The sequence below is a fragment of the Pogona vitticeps genome, chromosome 2 (genome assembly GCF_051106095.1).
Source record: "Pogona vitticeps strain Pit_001003342236 chromosome 2, PviZW2.1, whole genome shotgun sequence".
NCBI classification, from domain to species: Eukaryota; Metazoa; Chordata; class Lepidosauria; order Squamata; family Agamidae; genus Pogona; species Pogona vitticeps.
This window is the reverse complement of record NC_135784.1, coordinates 4,914,140-4,931,880: the sequence shown is the minus strand read 5'-3', so window position 1 is coordinate 4,931,880 and position 17,741 is coordinate 4,914,140. Positions and strand designations below refer to the sequence as shown.

General features: G+C 52.2%; 2 protein-coding genes across 3 annotated transcripts in view; one reads left to right on the top strand and one right to left on the bottom strand.

Moving 5' to 3' along the window:
* LOC110070991 (RLA class II histocompatibility antigen, DP alpha-1 chain) overlaps positions 1-17,741 on the top strand; it is a 195,071-nt gene that overhangs the window by 120,536 nt on the left and 56,794 nt on the right. The window lies entirely within an intron of this gene.
* On the bottom strand, positions 8,668-17,644 carry HSD17B8 (hydroxysteroid 17-beta dehydrogenase 8). Of its 2 annotated transcripts, XM_072987958.2 has the most exons (9): positions 17,506-17,644; positions 16,329-16,519; positions 15,285-15,401; positions 15,071-15,166; positions 14,818-14,903; positions 14,076-14,160; positions 13,773-13,815; positions 12,782-12,856; positions 8,668-12,441 (listed from the first exon to the last, which is right to left on the bottom strand). In XM_072987958.2, the coding sequence occupies exons 1-9, from the start codon at positions 17,549-17,551 to the stop codon at positions 12,425-12,427; spliced, it is 756 nt and encodes a 251-aa protein (XP_072844059.1). In that variant the 5' UTR covers positions 17,552-17,644; the 3' UTR covers positions 8,668-12,424. The 2 variants fall into 2 exon arrangements, with proteins under 2 accessions (XP_072844059.1, XP_072844060.1); XM_072987959.2 differs by lacking the exon at positions 15,071-15,166.

Here is a 17,741-nt window from a genome sequence, read left to right as displayed (position 1 = left end):
ATCGCCTTCTGGATTCCTCTGGGTGAAAACGCTGGGGAGAGTGGGCGCTGGAGGCCCTGTCAGGGAAGGAGGGTGGGAACGGGGGGGGGGGAAGCCTCGTGGTGATTTGCCAATCGTCCAGACCTTCAGATAAAATCAATAAATTAGCAAGTGGGAGGGGGGGAGGAAGTGTGCCACCAAATGTTGCCGTGGGAAGAGTTCAGGGTTCCAGCCGGACAGGCCCTTTCGGAGGCGATGCTCTTCCACTCCTTTTGCCTTCCAGAGTTCGAATCCTCCCCGTGCATCCTTAGGGGCGTCTCTCCCCCCCCCCCGCATATAATTTGTTGTTATACTTCTGCAAAGTTTTGGACAGCTTTACGGCTGCTGATGAGTCCTCCTGGCATGGGGAGGTTACCACTCCTCACCTGTAAAGGGCCAGCACCCGCTTCCAAGCATCAGAACGAAATGAGAACAACGTTCAGATCCAGCAGCTTCCGGGACCTCTCCTACAGAAGGCATCTTTGGGTCCAGCTGAGAGGCAACAGACATCAAGAAAGGTTCTTTCCGGAGGGACTGGACTCAGTGGACCCCCCACTTCTCTTTAAGACTAGAGATCACCTCTCCTGGATCCACAGGATCTCCTGAGAGCACAACAGTATCCTGTATATCTGAGCTCAGAGGTGACAAATTGTAACTCACGCAGTTACCTGTAACTAGTTACTTGGCAGTGGTGGGGATGAGTAATGATAAGTACCGTGTTTCCCCGAAAATAAGACCTAACCTGAAAATCCTGATTTTTCAGGATGCTTGTAATATAAGCCCAGCCCCCCAAAATAAGCCCCAGCTAAGTGAAACCCTGCCCTCCACCCTTGTGCAGTAACCAGAAGAAGTTGACATGACTGTATTTGAATAAATGTAGATGGTTGTACATGAAAAAAAAATGAAACATTCCCTGAAAATAAGCCCTAATGTGTTTTTTTGGAGCAAAAATTAATATAAGACCCTGTCTTATTTTCGGGGAAACACGGTTATCAAAAGGTTACTGCAGAAGCTATGTAACAAACATTGACAAAGTTACCTTTTAGCTATAGTGAGAAATGATTTCTAGTTGCCTTTGAACATTATTTTAAGGAACATTTTGAGGCATGTTTAGGACAGGAATTTCAGGCGTCATGACTTTTCCCTTTTAGAGGTATTTCCAAGGCGCAACATCAAAACTGGTCACTAGAGGGAGCTAAGGAGCATTTCCTTGTATTTTTCTGGTCCGCTGTCAGGCAAGGTTGCAACAAGTTAAATAATACTTACTGCGCATGCCATCAGATGGGTTCTGACCCTTTGTGAATTTCCTAGATCAAGAATACTATTAAATTATTTTATTAGTCTCTTCTTCTGTGCTTTGGGTCGGCCTCACCAGAGAAATGCCATCTGACGGGGAAACATCTCCAGTCCCAGGTATGGCTCTAAACCTCTTTGGAGAAGCAAAAGTCAAAGGCTGAGCAAGACGGCTTGAGAGAGGGAAATGGAGGTGTTTCTATCTAGGTTTTGGGAGCTTTTGCAACCTTGCAGGCTGCCTTTAGTAGGTTTGGCTAAGGAGGGAACTTTCTAGGCTGGGGTGGCTGTCAATCTATCCAGCATTAACCAATGCCTCTGAATTCAAAGAGAGCCCCGCCTCTCTAGGTTAAAAACAGTCGTGTCTGTCCGTTTGCTGTTTGATCTGTTCAGTTGTAAGTCATGATTTCTGATCATTATTTAACATTGTTTGTAAGGGCATTTTGAGGCACGTTTGGGCAGTTAAGAAAACTGACAGGAAACATTGATTATTTGGAAAGGTGGTGCTGGAGGCGAGAGTTTTGCTCTGAGCTGCCAGGAAGACGAACCAGTGAATTTAAGCACACCATGAGAAGACAAGAGCTCTCTGGGAAAAGACCAAAATGCTCTGAAAAGTGAAAGGTAGCAGGAAAAGAGGAAGACCAAATAGACAGGCTGATTTCCTGAAGGAAGCCACACACTTAAATTCCCAAGCGCAGAGCAGGGCAGCTGCGGACAGGACAGAGTGGAGGGCTCTCATTCATGGGGTTGTCAACGGACTGTCCTGTTCTCCCTCTTCTTAAATACACTAATATTTATTTTTTGCATTGCTGTTTTATATCCGAATTATTTCTAGAGTTTGCATTTGTGCAGACATCCCTCTGCAAAGGTTTGCCATCTTTTGCTCTGCATTGAAGGACTCGTGTCTCCTTTTAAAAAAATTTTTTTAAAGTAATCCACAGAAATGTCCTCCGCCACAAATTCGCCTTTGATTGGAGGAAAGGGAGGGCGAGGGAGAAAATTGTGAAAGTTATCGTTTTGGCCTGCCACTCCTAAGATCCCGAAGCCATTGATACCTGCCATCTCGCAATGGTTGATGGGTTTTGTAGTCTACCTCCCCCTTCCCAGAAGGGCTGTTAGAGACACATTCTTCCTCCCTCCCACACTTGCTGGGGGGCCCACCTGGGCCACAGGTGTGCTGGAACAGCTCACCTGCACAAGCACACACCCCCCATGGGGTAGGTGAGGAGACCCTTGGCTGGCGTGGAGGGGTGGGAGGCCATAGGCGCCAGAGGGGTCTTGGCACCCAGTGGGCACCCTTGGAGCAGAAAGATGACCATTCTCTGGGAGACTCCTTCTGGCTCTGTCAAACGTAACGCACTGCAAGGGGCCTGTGAGGCCATCAAGGCCAACCCCCTGCTCAGTGCAGGAACACAAACCAAAGGATATCTGCCTGGTGGGTGTTGTCTATGTTTCCCTTGAATGCCTCCAGCGTTGGAGCGCTCCCCTGCTGTGCTACTCTAACAGTGGAGGAGTTTTTCCTGATCTTCAGCCAAAATCTGGCTTCCTGTAACTTGAGCCCCTTGTTGCGTGTCCTGCACTCTGGGATGATGGAGAACAGATCCTGCCCTTCCTCTCTATGGCAGCCTGTCAAATACCGGAAAAGTGTTCTCCTATCTCCCCTTAGTTTTATTTTCTCAAGGATAAACATGCCCAGTTCTTTCAGCCTTTTCTCATAAGGCTTGGTTTCCAGCCCCCTGATCATCCTTGTTGCCCTTCTCTGAACTTGTTCCAATTTGTCAGCATCCTTCTAGAAATCGCCGTGTCCAGAACTGGACACAATCCTCAAGGTGAGGCCTAACCAGTGCCGAATAGAGGGGAATTAATACCTCATGGGATTTGGAGAGTAGACTTCTGTTAATGCAGCCTAAAATAGCATTTTCCTCTTTTTTTTTTTAATAGCCATGTCACACTGTGGGCTCATCTGCAGCTTGCGATCTTTCAAACCGACATCCTTTTACAAATTCTGTGGCTGCTCCTTCATGGCTTTGTTCTGTGCTCTGGCATCAACGGAGGGAGGGAGGTTGCAGTTCTTGGGGGGGGGGCATGTCTTTGGGACACCCAGATTGGTCCAACACTCAACCACACCACAGTTAATCCAGAATGGGGTCTAAAAGAAAAAAAAAAGCAGGTCTAATCACATCTTCTTCCCCACGGCCTTTTTGGGACCGGGCAGGGGAGAGAAAGGTGAATCCCAGTGGCCACTGAATTCTTCAGGATGGGGGGGGGTCATACTCAGGAATCCCAGTGATAAGTGTGTGTGGGGGGGAATTAAAGGGACATGACATTTTCAGCCAAATGACAGATTGCAAGAGAAATTGGATGGATGGATGGATGGATGGATGGATGGATGGATGGATGGATGGATGGATGGGTGGGTGGGTGGGTGGGTGGGTGGGGGGGGGGTTGGACGGGGCGGGTAACATCCTACCCCCTCCAGTTGGAGGACTCAGGGAGGTTAGAAGGTAAGATCCTGCTTGTAGGACTGCAGGAGGCTCCTCTCTGTGAGCATATCAGGGGCCACCCCCCCGGGGGCTTTCAGTCTGGGACCCTTCCCACGAGTTTGCACTCATTCAGCATCAATTCAGCCCCGGAGTAGGGCCACCCTCTGCCTCTTTCCTCTGCTTATCTTCTCTGGGCCCTAACGATGCCACCATGTGGCATGCACGAGGGTCAAAGGGGGCTCAGGAGCAGAGAGAAGAGGTGCACCCCTCGCAAAATGTGGGATCAGATCCCCCTCCTTCTCATGAACCTGGGAAAAATTAGGGGGAATTCAGCAACTGGGCTTCAAAAAAGTAAAATTTCCAGGACGCAAGATATGGGTGCAACTACACACTCGACGCATCTCTCCCCCCTGAATTTTCGGCAAACAACCTGGAGGTGATGCGTAGGAAACAAAACTGATGTGCTCACTCCTCTTCTTGAGAATTCTAGAGTATTTTAAAAGGCATCACAACAGAGTCCCTGAATTTTTAAAATTAACATAATTTTAAACATTTTGCCTGTCTTATTGAGTGTATTTTGATCCATTTTATAATTTAATTACTTTTTACACACACACACAAACACACACACACACACACACAAAGAGAGAAGTAACTTTTACAAGTTCGGAGCAAAGCCGTAAATAAAATAACTTTTCATCCCTCTTTAAAGGGTTCCTCAGGATTCTTGGAACGTGGAAGCACAGCCACCATCTCTGAGGCGTCCAAAATCTGGCCAACTATATTCCTATCATATTCTCCCCTGCACCTCTGGACCCCATCGACCCAGAGCATCCCTTTGGCTGAAAATCATCTGACATAAAAACGGAATTCTCCTGCATCCAGAAACAACCCTTTCCGTTTCGTCCAGGTTCGGACACTTCCCGAACCCTCCTTTTCAAGCCCAAAAAGGTCCCCAAATTGGGGGGAGGAAGGCGTCTCCGATTCTGCACCCCTCCCAATCCCGGACTTACAGACCAATGCAAAAACTCGTTAGGCTTTGCCCTCGGCTGCCGCTGGGGAATCTGCCGGGCTCCTTTTTCATCCAGCTACTTTGAGTTTTGTGGGACAAAAGCAGCAGATAAGAAATAGCGGGGAAATAACGATAATAAATTAGCAAGGCATCCCGTTTTTTAAGAGGATAGCGATCCCCAAAATTCCACCATTCCTTCTGACTGGTCACCCGGTCCCTTATTCTCTTCCCCTCCTGCTTCCCTTTGCACCCCCAACCCCCCTGGCAAGGGCCCGGCTCTCCTTTCTCCCCCCCCCCCTCACACACATCATTGCCATCTTCTCTGGGTCACTTCTTACTTCTCTTCTCCTGCACTTTTTCTTTCTTCTTCTCGTCCTGCCGGGGCCTTTTCCCACCAGATCCTGCTGAAGAGGCCGAGGGAGAAGTTCCTTGGCGGGGTTGGAGGTGTCCAGACTGCCCCTGTGCTCGGCGGTCCCAGGGCGTCCCCCCCCCTCCTCTTGGCTTCTCGCTGGGCTTCGTCCTCCGGCCCTTCAAGAACGTCCCCCGACAATCCTTTAAAAGGAGCCCCCCAACACACATACCGACCTGTCTCCCCCCCCCCATTTGTTCCTGGGTGCTCTTTGGGCCTCACTTGCAAAACCCATCTGTTTGGGATTCTGTAGGGCTTTGTGTGTCGTGGGGGGGGGCAAGTTGGCACTTTGGAACAGCCATAGGGTGCCCCATTCCTCACCCCCCCAAAAAAGCACACACGATCCTGAGTCTGACCTTCTCCCAGCCTCTTCTCACTATACATCCACAGCCCCCCAGATTCCTTTCCAACCCCTGGTGGGTCCCGTTAAAAAGTTATTATAGGCACAGAGGGAGGCTACTCTGCCCCACACTGGCTGGGATATGGGGGGGTGGGGGGTTGTACAGCCAAGGGGCTCCCTCCCCTCCCCAATCAAACGCACCCTTTCTTGGGGTCTCCTTCCCAGGCAGTATTGGCTGCCTTCGCCCGCCCGCCTTGCCTTTCGGGTCGGAGCAGGCTGGCCCTCCCTCTTCCCTCCGCCTTGCCCGCCCGCCCGCCCGCCTTCTATGGGGCTGCTGCAGCTGTGCCCACAATAGCTCCAAGATGGGGTGGGGTGGGGTGGGAGAGAAAGACAGAAAGATGAAGAGAGGGAAAGAGGCTGAATGGGGGGGGGGGAGAGAGGCTGGCTCCTCGGTCCATCCATCTTTCCATGGGGGGGGGGAAAGAAAGACCCCCTCCTCTCCCTGTGCAGGAGAAAATAAAATGGGGCGTAGCTGGAGAGCCACCCAGGGAGATGGGGGTCACAATGGTGAGGATGGGGAGGGGAGTTATCCTGTTACCGTGGCGATGGAGAGGGATGCTAAGAAAGGCTGTGGGTGGGTGGGTGGGGGCCACAGAGGGAGGAAGGCCAAGCGGGACCCCCCAGAGGGTCAGGGAGCACCCACCCAGCACAGGGGCTCAAAGGTGGGGGGGGGCTTTTGCCAGCTTTTGGAGACTCCATCCCTTTTCAAGACCCCCATCCGTTGCCCGGGGTGATGAGGGCCTGAATGGGAAGCATCGGGAGCCGGAGGCTTCAAACGGGCCAGAGAGAATAGGGGCGGTGGGGGAGAGACGGGGCTAATCTCTCCTCCTCTTTTCCTTTCCCCCCCACCTTCCCACTCCCCTTAACCCTAATCCTACCCCCCCCACATATACTTTCTCTTCCTCTCCCCCCCTTCCCACCCCCACAGGCCGGGCTACAGAGCCCGGCAAGGCAGAAAGGACCACAGAGGCCACGAAACCTCCACGAATCCCACCCTCCCCACCCCATGGGGAGGAGGGTAGGGGTTGCCCCCCCTCATCAAGAGATGCCACCCCAACAGTGCCATGGGAAAAGCCCCACCGCAGGTCCTCCTCGCCTGACACGCACAGGCCAGAAAAAAAGAGGGGGGGGAACACAACAGTACAGGTGGGGGCATTCGAATGGAGCCAGTGTGAGAAGCCACAAAAGTTTGTGCTGAGGCAAATACACACACACACACACACACACACAACGTCCCCCCATGTGTTAATGCATTCATAGGAGAGGTGGGGGGAAAAGCCCTCCAAAAAGTAACTAGCCCCGTTTTTTTAAGTTCCGAGGAGGACCTGCTGTGACGAATTTATTCATTTAAAATGTTTTTACCCTGCCTTTCTGCTTGAAAAGGCCCCAACTTGGCTTATATCATGAAAAGGCAACATTTAAAGTGGCAGATCTCTCCTCCACCACCACCCTCCGGTGTTCCTGGACTATATACCACACTATAAAGTTTGCACGCCTAAAGTCCACCACCCCCTTTTATTGTACAAAGGCCTTCGGCCACACGGCTGTGTTGTGGTTTTCGTGCTACTAATGCACCTTCTTTTTTTCAGGACGCCAGCCAGGAAATCAAAGGAGGCAGGAGATCTCTCGACTGACGAAATGCCGGGGGTCCCTTCCCTCCCCCACCCCCGTCGTGAGTTCAGGGGAGCCCCTAAAGGCAAGCCAAAGGCCTCCACCACGCAACCTGGCTCAGGGCCTCGGCAAGACAAGGTTTGCCTGGGACCCTGCCGGTGGGGGCCGCGCTTCCAAACAAAGCTGGGTTGGGAGGGAGTTGGACTTCATTTCCCAGAATCCCCGCTGGCGGCCTGCACGGCCAAGAGGATCCTCTCCTACGGCGGAGGGAGCCCGGCTGTACCGTAAGCAGTTTGTCGTTATTACGTGCTGTCAAGACGCCTGTGACCCACAGCGCCCCTATGAACGAGCCGTCGCCAAATTGTCCTGTCCCTCACCTGCCCGGCTCAGCTCTTGGCAACTTAAGCGTGCGGCTTCCTTTAGGAAGTGTGTTCATCTCGTATCGGGTCCTCCTCTTTTCCTGCTGCCTTCCAACTTTTCCCAGCATGAAGGTCTTTTCCAGAGAATCCTGGCTTCTCACGACATCTTCGGTTTTATCATTTTTGCCTCCAGAGATAAATCAGGCTTGATTTGGTCTAGGACCCACTTGTTCGTCTTCCTGGAGCCTGGTACTCCTCCAGCACCATCTTTCAAACAATTCCTCCCCCCCCCCATCAGCTGTCTTAACTCTCCCACTTTTAGACCCGTATATAACGATAACAAATACAAGAATGTGGTTGATCTTGGTCTTAAGGTCTCCATCCTTATAACTTGATGACCTTTTCGAGTTCTTCTATCCTTGGCTATTCTCATTTCACTTCGGGGCTGGTGCAGCTGAAGAATTCCTGGTGGATTGGGCCCTTCAGTTCCCAACAACAGGCAGAGGCCACCATGGACTCCCGGACGTACAAGCTACATCCCCATCAAAAGCGGAGAAGTAATGAGTTACAAGTAATGCAGTTACCCATAACAAATTACTTTTCCGTTTGTATTTTTTGTAAAATTGGGGCGCAAAAAAGTTTTGTTACAAAAGTTAAAACAAAAACATCCCCTTCAAAGACCTGCCACAGAAAAGCAGGACAAGATTAGCTCAGTTACTTCCTCTCCCTCTCGCTCTTAGCTGACCTACCTGGTAAGGCTGCTATAAAGATATACCTCATGTGGAAGAGGGCCATGTGCTCTGAGGAAATGTGGAGTGAATATGTGCTAAATATATATATTTTTATTGTTCTCCATCTTTCTTCACCCAACATGTTGTTAATCTGTGGAACTCCCTGACACAAGGACCTTAATAAAGGATGGGGGGACACTCACATGTATCGAGCACAAGAGCCTTCTCCTTCAGTGGCAGTCTACCTCTGAATAGCCAGAGGTAGGGAGGACAAGCAACCGGGGGGGGGGGGGGGAGAGAGAGAGAGAGAGAGAGAGAGAGAGAGAGAGAGAGAGAGAGCAGCAGGCTAGTGGATTTGGGAAATTCATTCATTAATTTATTTAAAATATTTTTCTCCTTAAAAATGACCCCAGGCAGCTTACAGCAACTAAAAGACAGAATCTAAGTTGGTAACAATGAGTATAGAATGCCAAAAGAGTCAGTCAATACAAAACCAGAACAACATCAGCAACACCAAAACACATTCAAAGGAACAAACAATTAAAAAAAACAACCCACTCAGCCAGCCAGTCATTGAAGGAAAGCCTGGCCTGAAGGCAAAGGTCTTTTGCCTGCTTGCAGAAGAACTACCAAGATGGGGCCAGCCTGGCTTCCAGTGGCAGGGAGTTCCAGAGTCTAAAGGAGCAGCCACAGAGAAGGCTCTCTCCCAGTGTCCCCACTAAAGGCACCCAAGTTTGTTCTAGGATCATGGAGGTATTGCGAGTGTGTGTGTGTACGTGCGTGTGTGTGGCATTTCTACCGGCCAAGGAGTCCCCCGAAGGCTCTTTGGGGACTGACCAGGAACGGGAGCAGAAATCTGAGGTCCTCTCTGCCCTTTGACACCCGGGGCCATGAAAGGAGAGCCGAGAAGGGCTGGAGGGGGGGGACGGTCCGCCTTCTCTCTGACGTTCCCCCTCCTCAACAGCCCAGATAATCCTCCCCCTCCCCCGGCCACCCCCACCATCTCGAAGCCCCACACTCCCTTGGCCAAGCACACACACACACCCAATAATCTCTTTGGCAAACATTAATTAGTGCAGGCTCACAACCAGGTCCCAACCGACCCCGTTAATCCCCCAAGCCAGGGGGATTAGTGGAAGATGGGGACCCAGGCCTTCTGGATCACAAATGCCACTCCCCACCCTGTCCTAGAAGCTCACTTGGGACAGCAAGAAAAGGGGGGGGGTTGTTAAGTGCACGAGAGGAGCAACTTTGCCCAAGGGCACTCTGCACATGATAAAGGCACTCCTGCTGCCCTCTTTCCAGGCTGTTCAAGGGTGCTGCTCTTTGCAATGCTTCATCATAGGAAGGCATCCACCCTGCTTCTGCCAGTCATCATCATCATCATTCCCACCACCACAGAACGGCAGAGCTGGAAGGGACTGTCTGGATCGGCCAGTCCGGCCCCTTCTCGAGGAAGGCCCCGCGCGGGAATCGAACTCCCAACCCTCTGGCTCTGTAGCCGGAGAGACCTCAATCCCTGAGCGATCTGGCTGGAGCTTTGAATGCCTTCTCACCCCCAATGGTTCTCCACCTGGTGTCCTCAAATATTTTTGGACTACAGTTCCCAGAAAACCCTGGCCAGCACAGCGAGTAGTGGAGGTCTGAGTCCTAGAACATCTGGGAACCTCCAGGTTGGGGACTCCTGCCCTATATACACGAGAGCAGAATCCCGTTGGGAAATAAGGAGGACGAAGACCCTGCAGGTACCAATCAACCCCATTTGGGAAGCAGAACCCTGCCCGCCGTGGGATGTCCTAAGGATCCTGGCCTCCGGTTTTAGGAACAACATCCAAGAGACGGGCTGTCTTGTCCGTCCAGGATGGATCCTTCTATCGGCAGCGGGCTGGACTAGATCACCCCCTGGGGTCCCTGCCCCTTTTGCAATTCTAAAGTTGCCAAATGTTAAAATCAGTTGGAAAAGTACACCCCACGCAGCATTTCTACATGAATTAGTGGTTGTTATGTGCCGTCAAGTAGCCTCTGACGTACGGCGAGCCCATGAATGAGCGACCTCCGAAATGCCCTGTCCTCCAACCGCCCTGCTCAGCTCTTGTAGACTCACACCTGGGGCTTCCTTTAGGGGAGTCAGTCTATCGAGTATTGGGTCTTTCCTCTTTTCCTGTTGCATTACCATCTTTTCTAGAGAATCCTGCCTTTTGGACTCCAAAAGAAGGACAGTCTCCGTTTCAAGGTTTGCCTCCAGAGATCGTTCAGGCTTGATTGGAGCGAGGACCCACGTGTTCCTCCTTCAGGCAGTCCAAGGCATCCACCAAAGCTCTCTTCGGGCATGACATTTCAAACAAATCAAGTCCACACACACCGCCCCCAATCCGTCCGCTTAGCTCCTGGCCCACAATCCCGGGCCCGTATCCCCTGCTGTCTAGCAACCGAGGAACGAGGAAACGATGACTTCCCCCATCGCGGTCCTTCCCTTCGCCCAGGCACCGAAGGCAGATCCCTCCTGCTCAAGGCGCCTGAGGAGCCAGAGACATGCCAGGGTCCAACCAAGGACTTGGGCACGTGTTTTGGTTTGCAAAAAAAAAATCGGGGCAAGAATGGTCCCTGGTGAAAGCAAGCCTTTCCTTGTGTCGACAGCAAGCAGCTTTTAAGAAAAGAACAATCTCAGGCCACTGGACATTTCCTGCAGCTTTATCAAGAAAGTGCTTTGTGGATTATTTTTGAGCGTGCGTACAGTGGCGCCTCGCTAGACAGTTACCCCGCATGACAGTTTTTTCGCTAGACATTGACTTTTTGCGATCGCTATAGCGATTCGCAAAACTGATTCCTATGGGGGAATTTCACTGGACAATGTTTGGTCCGTGCTTCACAAATTATTTATTTATTTATTTATTTATTTATTTATTTATTTATTTATTTATTTATTTATTTGATTTATACCCCGCCCCCCTAGACAGCGTCTACTCAGGGCGGCTTACAAAATCATAAAATATCATAAAATAACAATAAAAACCGCACAATCAAATAAACAACATTTAGAATCCAAACATATTTGAACATTAATATAGCGTGATCAAGATGGGGAATAAAAGAACAGAAGATAGAATTCAAGAACTGACATGAGGGAAAGCCTGCCTGAAGAGCCAAGTTTTTTAATGGCTCTTAAAAACACCCAGCAAGGGAGCCAGGCGGATCTCTGATGGAAGGCCGTTCCAAAGGCGGGGGGCCACTGCCGAGAAGGCCCGGTTTCTTGTTCTTTCTTTCCGGGCCTCTCTTGGCGTTAGGACCCTCAACCGACCCTCCTGGCTATACCAAGTAATTTGGGTAGATCTGGGTGGGAGAAGGCGATCTGCCAAATACCGAGGTCCCAAACCGTTTAGGGCTTTATACATCATCATTAACACTTTGAAGTCGATTTTCGCTAGACAACTATCTTCCCTCCGCACTCGCAAAACGGATGTTTTCGGGACCTAAGCTTCGCAAGACAGCTATTTAAACAGCTGATAGGTGGTTCGCAAAGCGGCTTTCCTATGGCCGATCTTCACTAGACAACAAAGATTCTTCCCCATTGGAACGCATTAAACAGGTTTCAATGCATTCCAATGGGGAAATGCTTTTCGCTAGACAATGATTTCGCTAAACAGCTATTTCAGTGGAACGGATTATCGTCTAGTGAGGCACCACTGTATTTATTTAATCACACCGAAGAGACGGATCCATGCACCCAAAGGGACAGGAAATCCTCAGCCTACGACCACGGCTGGCCTTTCCAAAAACTGCAACTAAGGCAGAAACCCCCTTTAAAAAGTTTTTTTTGGAGGGGGGGGAGGAAGAGGGCGAGGAAGTCAGCTGAAACTTGAAGCTAGAGCCTGTAGAGAAGACTGGGGCTCGGAGTGGCTTCTTCCATCTCCTCCGAGAAGCTGCTGGTCCTGCCCGCGCTGCCTCCCGGATCCTTGGCCAGACCACGCGATGGTCTACACAGTGCAGTCGAGTCTCCCCAGGGGAAGGGCCCTCCGTGGTGGAGGATCGAAGTCAGGGAGTGTTGCCTCAAAAGCGCCGTGGGGGGAAGGCGGGAGGTGGCCTCCCCAGGGTGCAGGAGAAGCAGGACGGCTCAGATGAAGAGACCCCCTGGAGAAAGAGGAGAAAAAGGGGGGAAAGGATCAGAGACGGACCCACAGGGAGAACGGGAGCCCCGCCCCTCAGTGGTTTAGGCATCTGGTGGAGGTTGCGAGTTCAAATTCCCCTTGACAAGGGTTGGGTTGAATGATCCAGAGGGTCCCTCCCGGCTCCACACACTTACGATTATATTTATATCATGGCTTCTCTGAGGTCCTGCTTTGTCTCCCGGCCGGACTCTATCTGCCTCTTCGCCTTTTCTGTGCCGAACGGACTTGAGACCACTACCCCACACTACCCCTTCTCAAGGAGCCACGCATGTGTGTGTGCGTGTGTGTGCATGCACACTCACCCGTCACTTCCACGCTGGCTCCGGTGATGTAGCGGCTGTCCTCCGAGGCCAGGAAGGCACAAACGTCAGCAACGTCTGGCAGAAGGGAGACCAGAAGGATGAGTCCCTCCCTCCCTCCCTCCTCTGGCGCAGCCCCCCGGACCCTCGCTCCCCTCAGGAAGGAAGGACACCCCAGTCTAGCCCTTTTCTGCTCGGGAAGTTCTTTTTCCAAAGTGACTTGTGGTTCCTGCTCCATATGCCGCCTTTCTTTATTATCACGCTCGTCAGATAACTCATGGGCTGGAATCCTGTCGAGCAGATACGCCAGCGGCGTAACTTTGGGAAGTGAACTGTCGTCCACCAAGAATCCTCTGCAGACATCGCCTGTTGCCAGGATGGGTGGAGAGACTTGGCGTGTGACAGACCGTGCCTTTTGGAAATGTCTTAGCTTAACAGCAGTTTTGCATTTAACACTGAACGCTGTTTCCGTAACGTAGTCAACAGGATTTCAGCCAACGTCGGGCTCATGGAGTCGCTTCAGAGATCGAGTCCCTTTTGACCTGCAATGTCTCCCCTCCTTCTCCCACCACCAAGGACACCTCAGGCTAATAAAAAGCATGGTTTTAATTCTCCATGAAGGTTCCCCTACCCCCACGCCACAGACAAGGAAACCCTCTTCACATGCTCAGAGCTTATCTTCTGCATTGTCCCCCACCCCAAAGTGTTCAGCAGTCGCCTCCTTCCTTCAGAAGGGAGTCGAGCCTTTTGCCTGTCTAAATCCCCTACTCTGAAAGGCATGTTTTCACCTCCATGTTTTTTTTTGGGGGGGGTGTGTGTTTCTTTCCTGCTTCTACCTTCAAGCTCCCCAATACCCTCCCGGGGTTGCCCATCTGATGTGCTCAGCCCCCCCCCCTGACACGGATCAGATCTGGTGCCTTCAAGGCTGGCCTTGTGATGGTATTCCCTCCTCCCTCCCCAAACCCCAAATAATCTGACGAGAAAAACCTCTGACCTTCGGGCTCCCCAAGCCGTCCCAGTGGCACCATCGCTGCAAACTGGTGGGGTGTGTGTGGGGGGGGGAGAGGGAAAGCAACAGCAAGAGGGTTCAGAACATCAAAAACCAGCATTAAATGGCAGAAACAGCAGGCAGGTCCACCCATAAGTCAATAAATGCCAAAAGAAAGCTGCGCAGAGGCCTCCCCACAAGGAGGAGGCGCGCCCCGTTTACTGAGGGCAGGATCCCTTCCCCGAAGCAACAGGGTGAGGCTTTTACAGTGTCCCCCCCCCCCCCCGCCATTGGACAAAGCATACTGACCTTATCCAGGACTTTCTGGGGCACCTTGTCTGTCATGGGGGAGCGGATGAAGCCCGGGAGGATGGTATTGCACCGGATGTTGTACCTACAGTGCAACGAATTGGGTGTGTGTGTGAGTGTTTCAAGTGACATGGTCCCTGCATGCTCTACTTTCCTACCTCAGCACCCCCAAACGCACAGAAGTTTAAATAGGGAGTCACACAGGAAACGGCCTTTGCCCGAGACACACCTGGAGCCACTGCACCCCAGCATTCATTTAAAAAGAAAACTACACTGGACCCTCTTCTTCAGCCCCACACCGGTATATGTGTTGGGGGGGGGGACTGCTCCTTGGGAGAGCATGACTGTGGCCTGAGAGTGCTCCCCATAGGTTCGGGGGTCCCCATGACATCCTTGAGGAGGACTGGGAAAGAATCCAGTGGAAACCCTGGACAGCCACTGCTTTCATCCAAGGGTCTCGGACTTGGCAGAAAAGGGCTTCCCCAGTTCCAAAGGCTCCAAAAGTGGGCTTCGGGAAGACCGTTTTTGATCATCTTAGGCATGACATCAAAGGGAGAAGCGAGGAGGAGGGAAGAGGAGAGCAAGCGCACACATCAAGAGCTCTGATTGGCAGTGACATTCCAGGACTACGAGGAGGAGCCCTTCCCTTCCACGCTGCTCCAGGGTTCTGAGTTTTAAGGCATGCTGAGCAGCGACACGACCCCCTAAGCCGCAGCCCTTCTCCTCTCCTCCTGGGGCTTACCTGGCCAGTTCCTTGGCCGCGGTCTTGGAGAGCGCCTCCACCCCAGCCTTGGATGCTGCGTAGTTCACCTGGCCCAAATTCCCCACCTGGCCAGGGAAGAAGAGAGGAAAGGAGGTGTGGGGGAGGCAAACTGAGCCCAGCCCTTAAAAGGTGACAGGGCTCCGGAGCTGTTCGGAGGCAGGAGAGAGAGGATCCCCCCCCCAGAAATAAGCTGGAAAGGGGTGTTCTTTTTGGGGGGGGGAAGTCACTGCACCTTCCCAACGACACTGCCCATGTTGATGATGGAGCCCCCAGGAGCGTTGCTTGCCACCAGCGCCCGGGCCACGGCCTGCGTCACCAGGAACGTCCCCTTGCAAAATTAGGAGGAGAGGTGAGGTGTGTGTCTCTGCTCCAGGAAGGGCCGTTTCAACATGCAGCCCCTTGCAAACCATGCTCAGGTTGTGGGGGGTGGGTGGGGGGAGGAATACCTTGAGATTCACTCTGAGCACAGCGTCAAAGGCTTCCTCGCTCTGCTTGAGCAGGAATTCGTCCATGGTGATCCCGGCACAGTTGACGCAGACGGTGGCCGGGCGAGAGTAGCGGGCCTGGAATCCGGAGAGAACGAGGGCTGGTTAGAAGGATGTAGCGGGGCGGGGAGTTTAGGGGATAGCTTGGTGTGTGTGTGGGGGGGGAGAGGAACCCCATGCTGAAAGGTCTCCCTACATCTCAACCCCACCCACCCCAGTTTTGGACAGAGGAAACAGTGGACAGACTCCGGAGGAAGATCAAGGGAGTAAACGAATGGGCTGGCAAAGCAAAACTCAGCCTGACGTACCAAAGGCACGCGATCAAGCTAAATACATTCCAGCTCATTTTCATGGCTGAGCTAGCAAGCATACCGATGAAAATATTTTTTAAAAAAAGCACACACACACACATACAAGTAAAGTTTTGTACAGAGGTGGTGCGTTTCAGAAGCCACTCCCCTCCTTTTGTGCCAGAGAGAGTGAAAGATGGATATTCCTCTCTTGTTGTAAAATCTGGCAGAAGAAAATATATTTTGGAGGCAACGGAACACTGAAAATTGAGATTCGATACAAGGTAAGAGATGTAATTTCCTTAGACATTAAAAAAATGAATTGGGCTTTTGATTTAATCCTGCTGCAGAAATACAGATATTTTTCCCCCTGTGCATTTTGGAATGGCTTTAAACTGCTGTTATCCACTGCTTTTTCAATTGGACATCTGTTTAATTCCTCACACACACAGACACCCCAAAATAGTGTAATGAGCTTTTAATTTAAAGTTGATCTGTTTTAAGATTATCAGCCACTTTGGGCCAGTTAAAAAAGGTAACATGTAAATGTTTTAAATAAATAAAGCTGGCGTGTCCCTTTAGAGCCTCTCCTTTGGAAGAGATGAACGAACAACGTAAGAGAAGGACGCTGGTAGACGGCAGGTGCTTCAAAGCGTCCGCCCTTGCACACACGTGCAAAAGGGGGGGGGAAGGCGGCTGCCTGCCGTGGACCCACCTGGATCCGGGCCACGAGGTCACCCACGCTCTTGGCACACCCCACGTCGACTGGCAGGGCTTCGTGATCCCCAGGGGGGAGCCCTTGCAGGGTCTTGGCTGCCCCGACTTCATCGCAGTCCGCTATAGCCACCACGGCACCTTCCTGAGCCAGACGCACACAGATGGCACGGCCAATGCCACTGCCACCCCCTGCAAAAAAGACGCCTGAGGTCAGCTCCCTCCTCTCCCCATAGAGAGAACCCCCTCCAAGGGACTCCCCTCCCTTCATCCCCCCCCCACATTGCCATGTCTTGCTACCTCTTCATTCTTCCTCTGCAAAGTTCCCCCGCTCTTTCCCAGATGACCAACAGACAGAAATTCAACAGGTTGTTAGGCAAACCGCATTCAACATATCTCCCATGACAAGGCGGCGGCAGCACTTGCAGAACCTTCTGCCTGCCAGCCATGCAGTGGCTGAAATCTCTGAAGCCCCAAGGAAAAGGCTCCTGGCTCTTACAGCCGCAGATCCAACAGATGAAGGTAGCCTTATGCAAAATTAGGTTTCTCTGCCACGTCTTGGAGAAGGCTACAGCCCATAATCGAAATCCTACTCATAATTGCTGTCATCATCATCATCATCTCTCTTCTCAGCTCTGGCCCCCCTCATTCCGTCGCTGTGCTGGGAAAACGGCTTCGCCAGTTGAACTTCTGGGTGTTGTCCTTTTTAGCACACGGTGGGAAAAAGCAGCCGGTTCTGGTTCTCTCTCCCCCCCCCCAATGGTCACCCTGCAGCCCCCCCCACTCAAATAAGGTCCAGGGAGACGTCCACTTGCCTTTTTTCAAAGGAATGGGTTTCTGGACTACATATCCCATAATCCCCAGAATGGCACTGAAACAAAAGTAACTTTTCCAAGCTTGACGCCTGCCTGCTTCACAAGGGGGGGGGTGACGGACTTCCCTACCGGTTCCCTCCTCAAGTAACCTCTCTCCCCCCCCGCCGCTCCTTTCCACCCCCCTGCCCCCTACTGCAAAGTGGGGCGGTGGAGGGGGGGAATTGCAGTCCAGCCCCCCTCCCCTCCCCCATTGCAAAGCCAGGGGAGGGCAGCATTCTCTGGACCTCCTTTCCAATAGCCCCGCCCCATTGCCCCCCCTACAAGCCCCCTTCGCTCCCCCCCCAACCCCGCGAGGGGCAGGACCTGTGACCAGGGAGAGAGCCCCTCGAAGCCTCAGGTGGGCTGCCATCCCTTTCCTGGCGAGGAAGTGGGCGGAAGAAGGGCAGCGGGCGAGGGCGAAGCCCCACCGCCGGAAGTCGTGGCCATGGAGCGGCTCGGCCAGAGGGGCAAGCCCCTCTGAGCCTCCGTCTCGCTGGTCTTTGGTCCTCCAGGCCCGGTATTGAAACGGGAAGGCGGGGGGGTGTCGGGAAAGGCTGGCC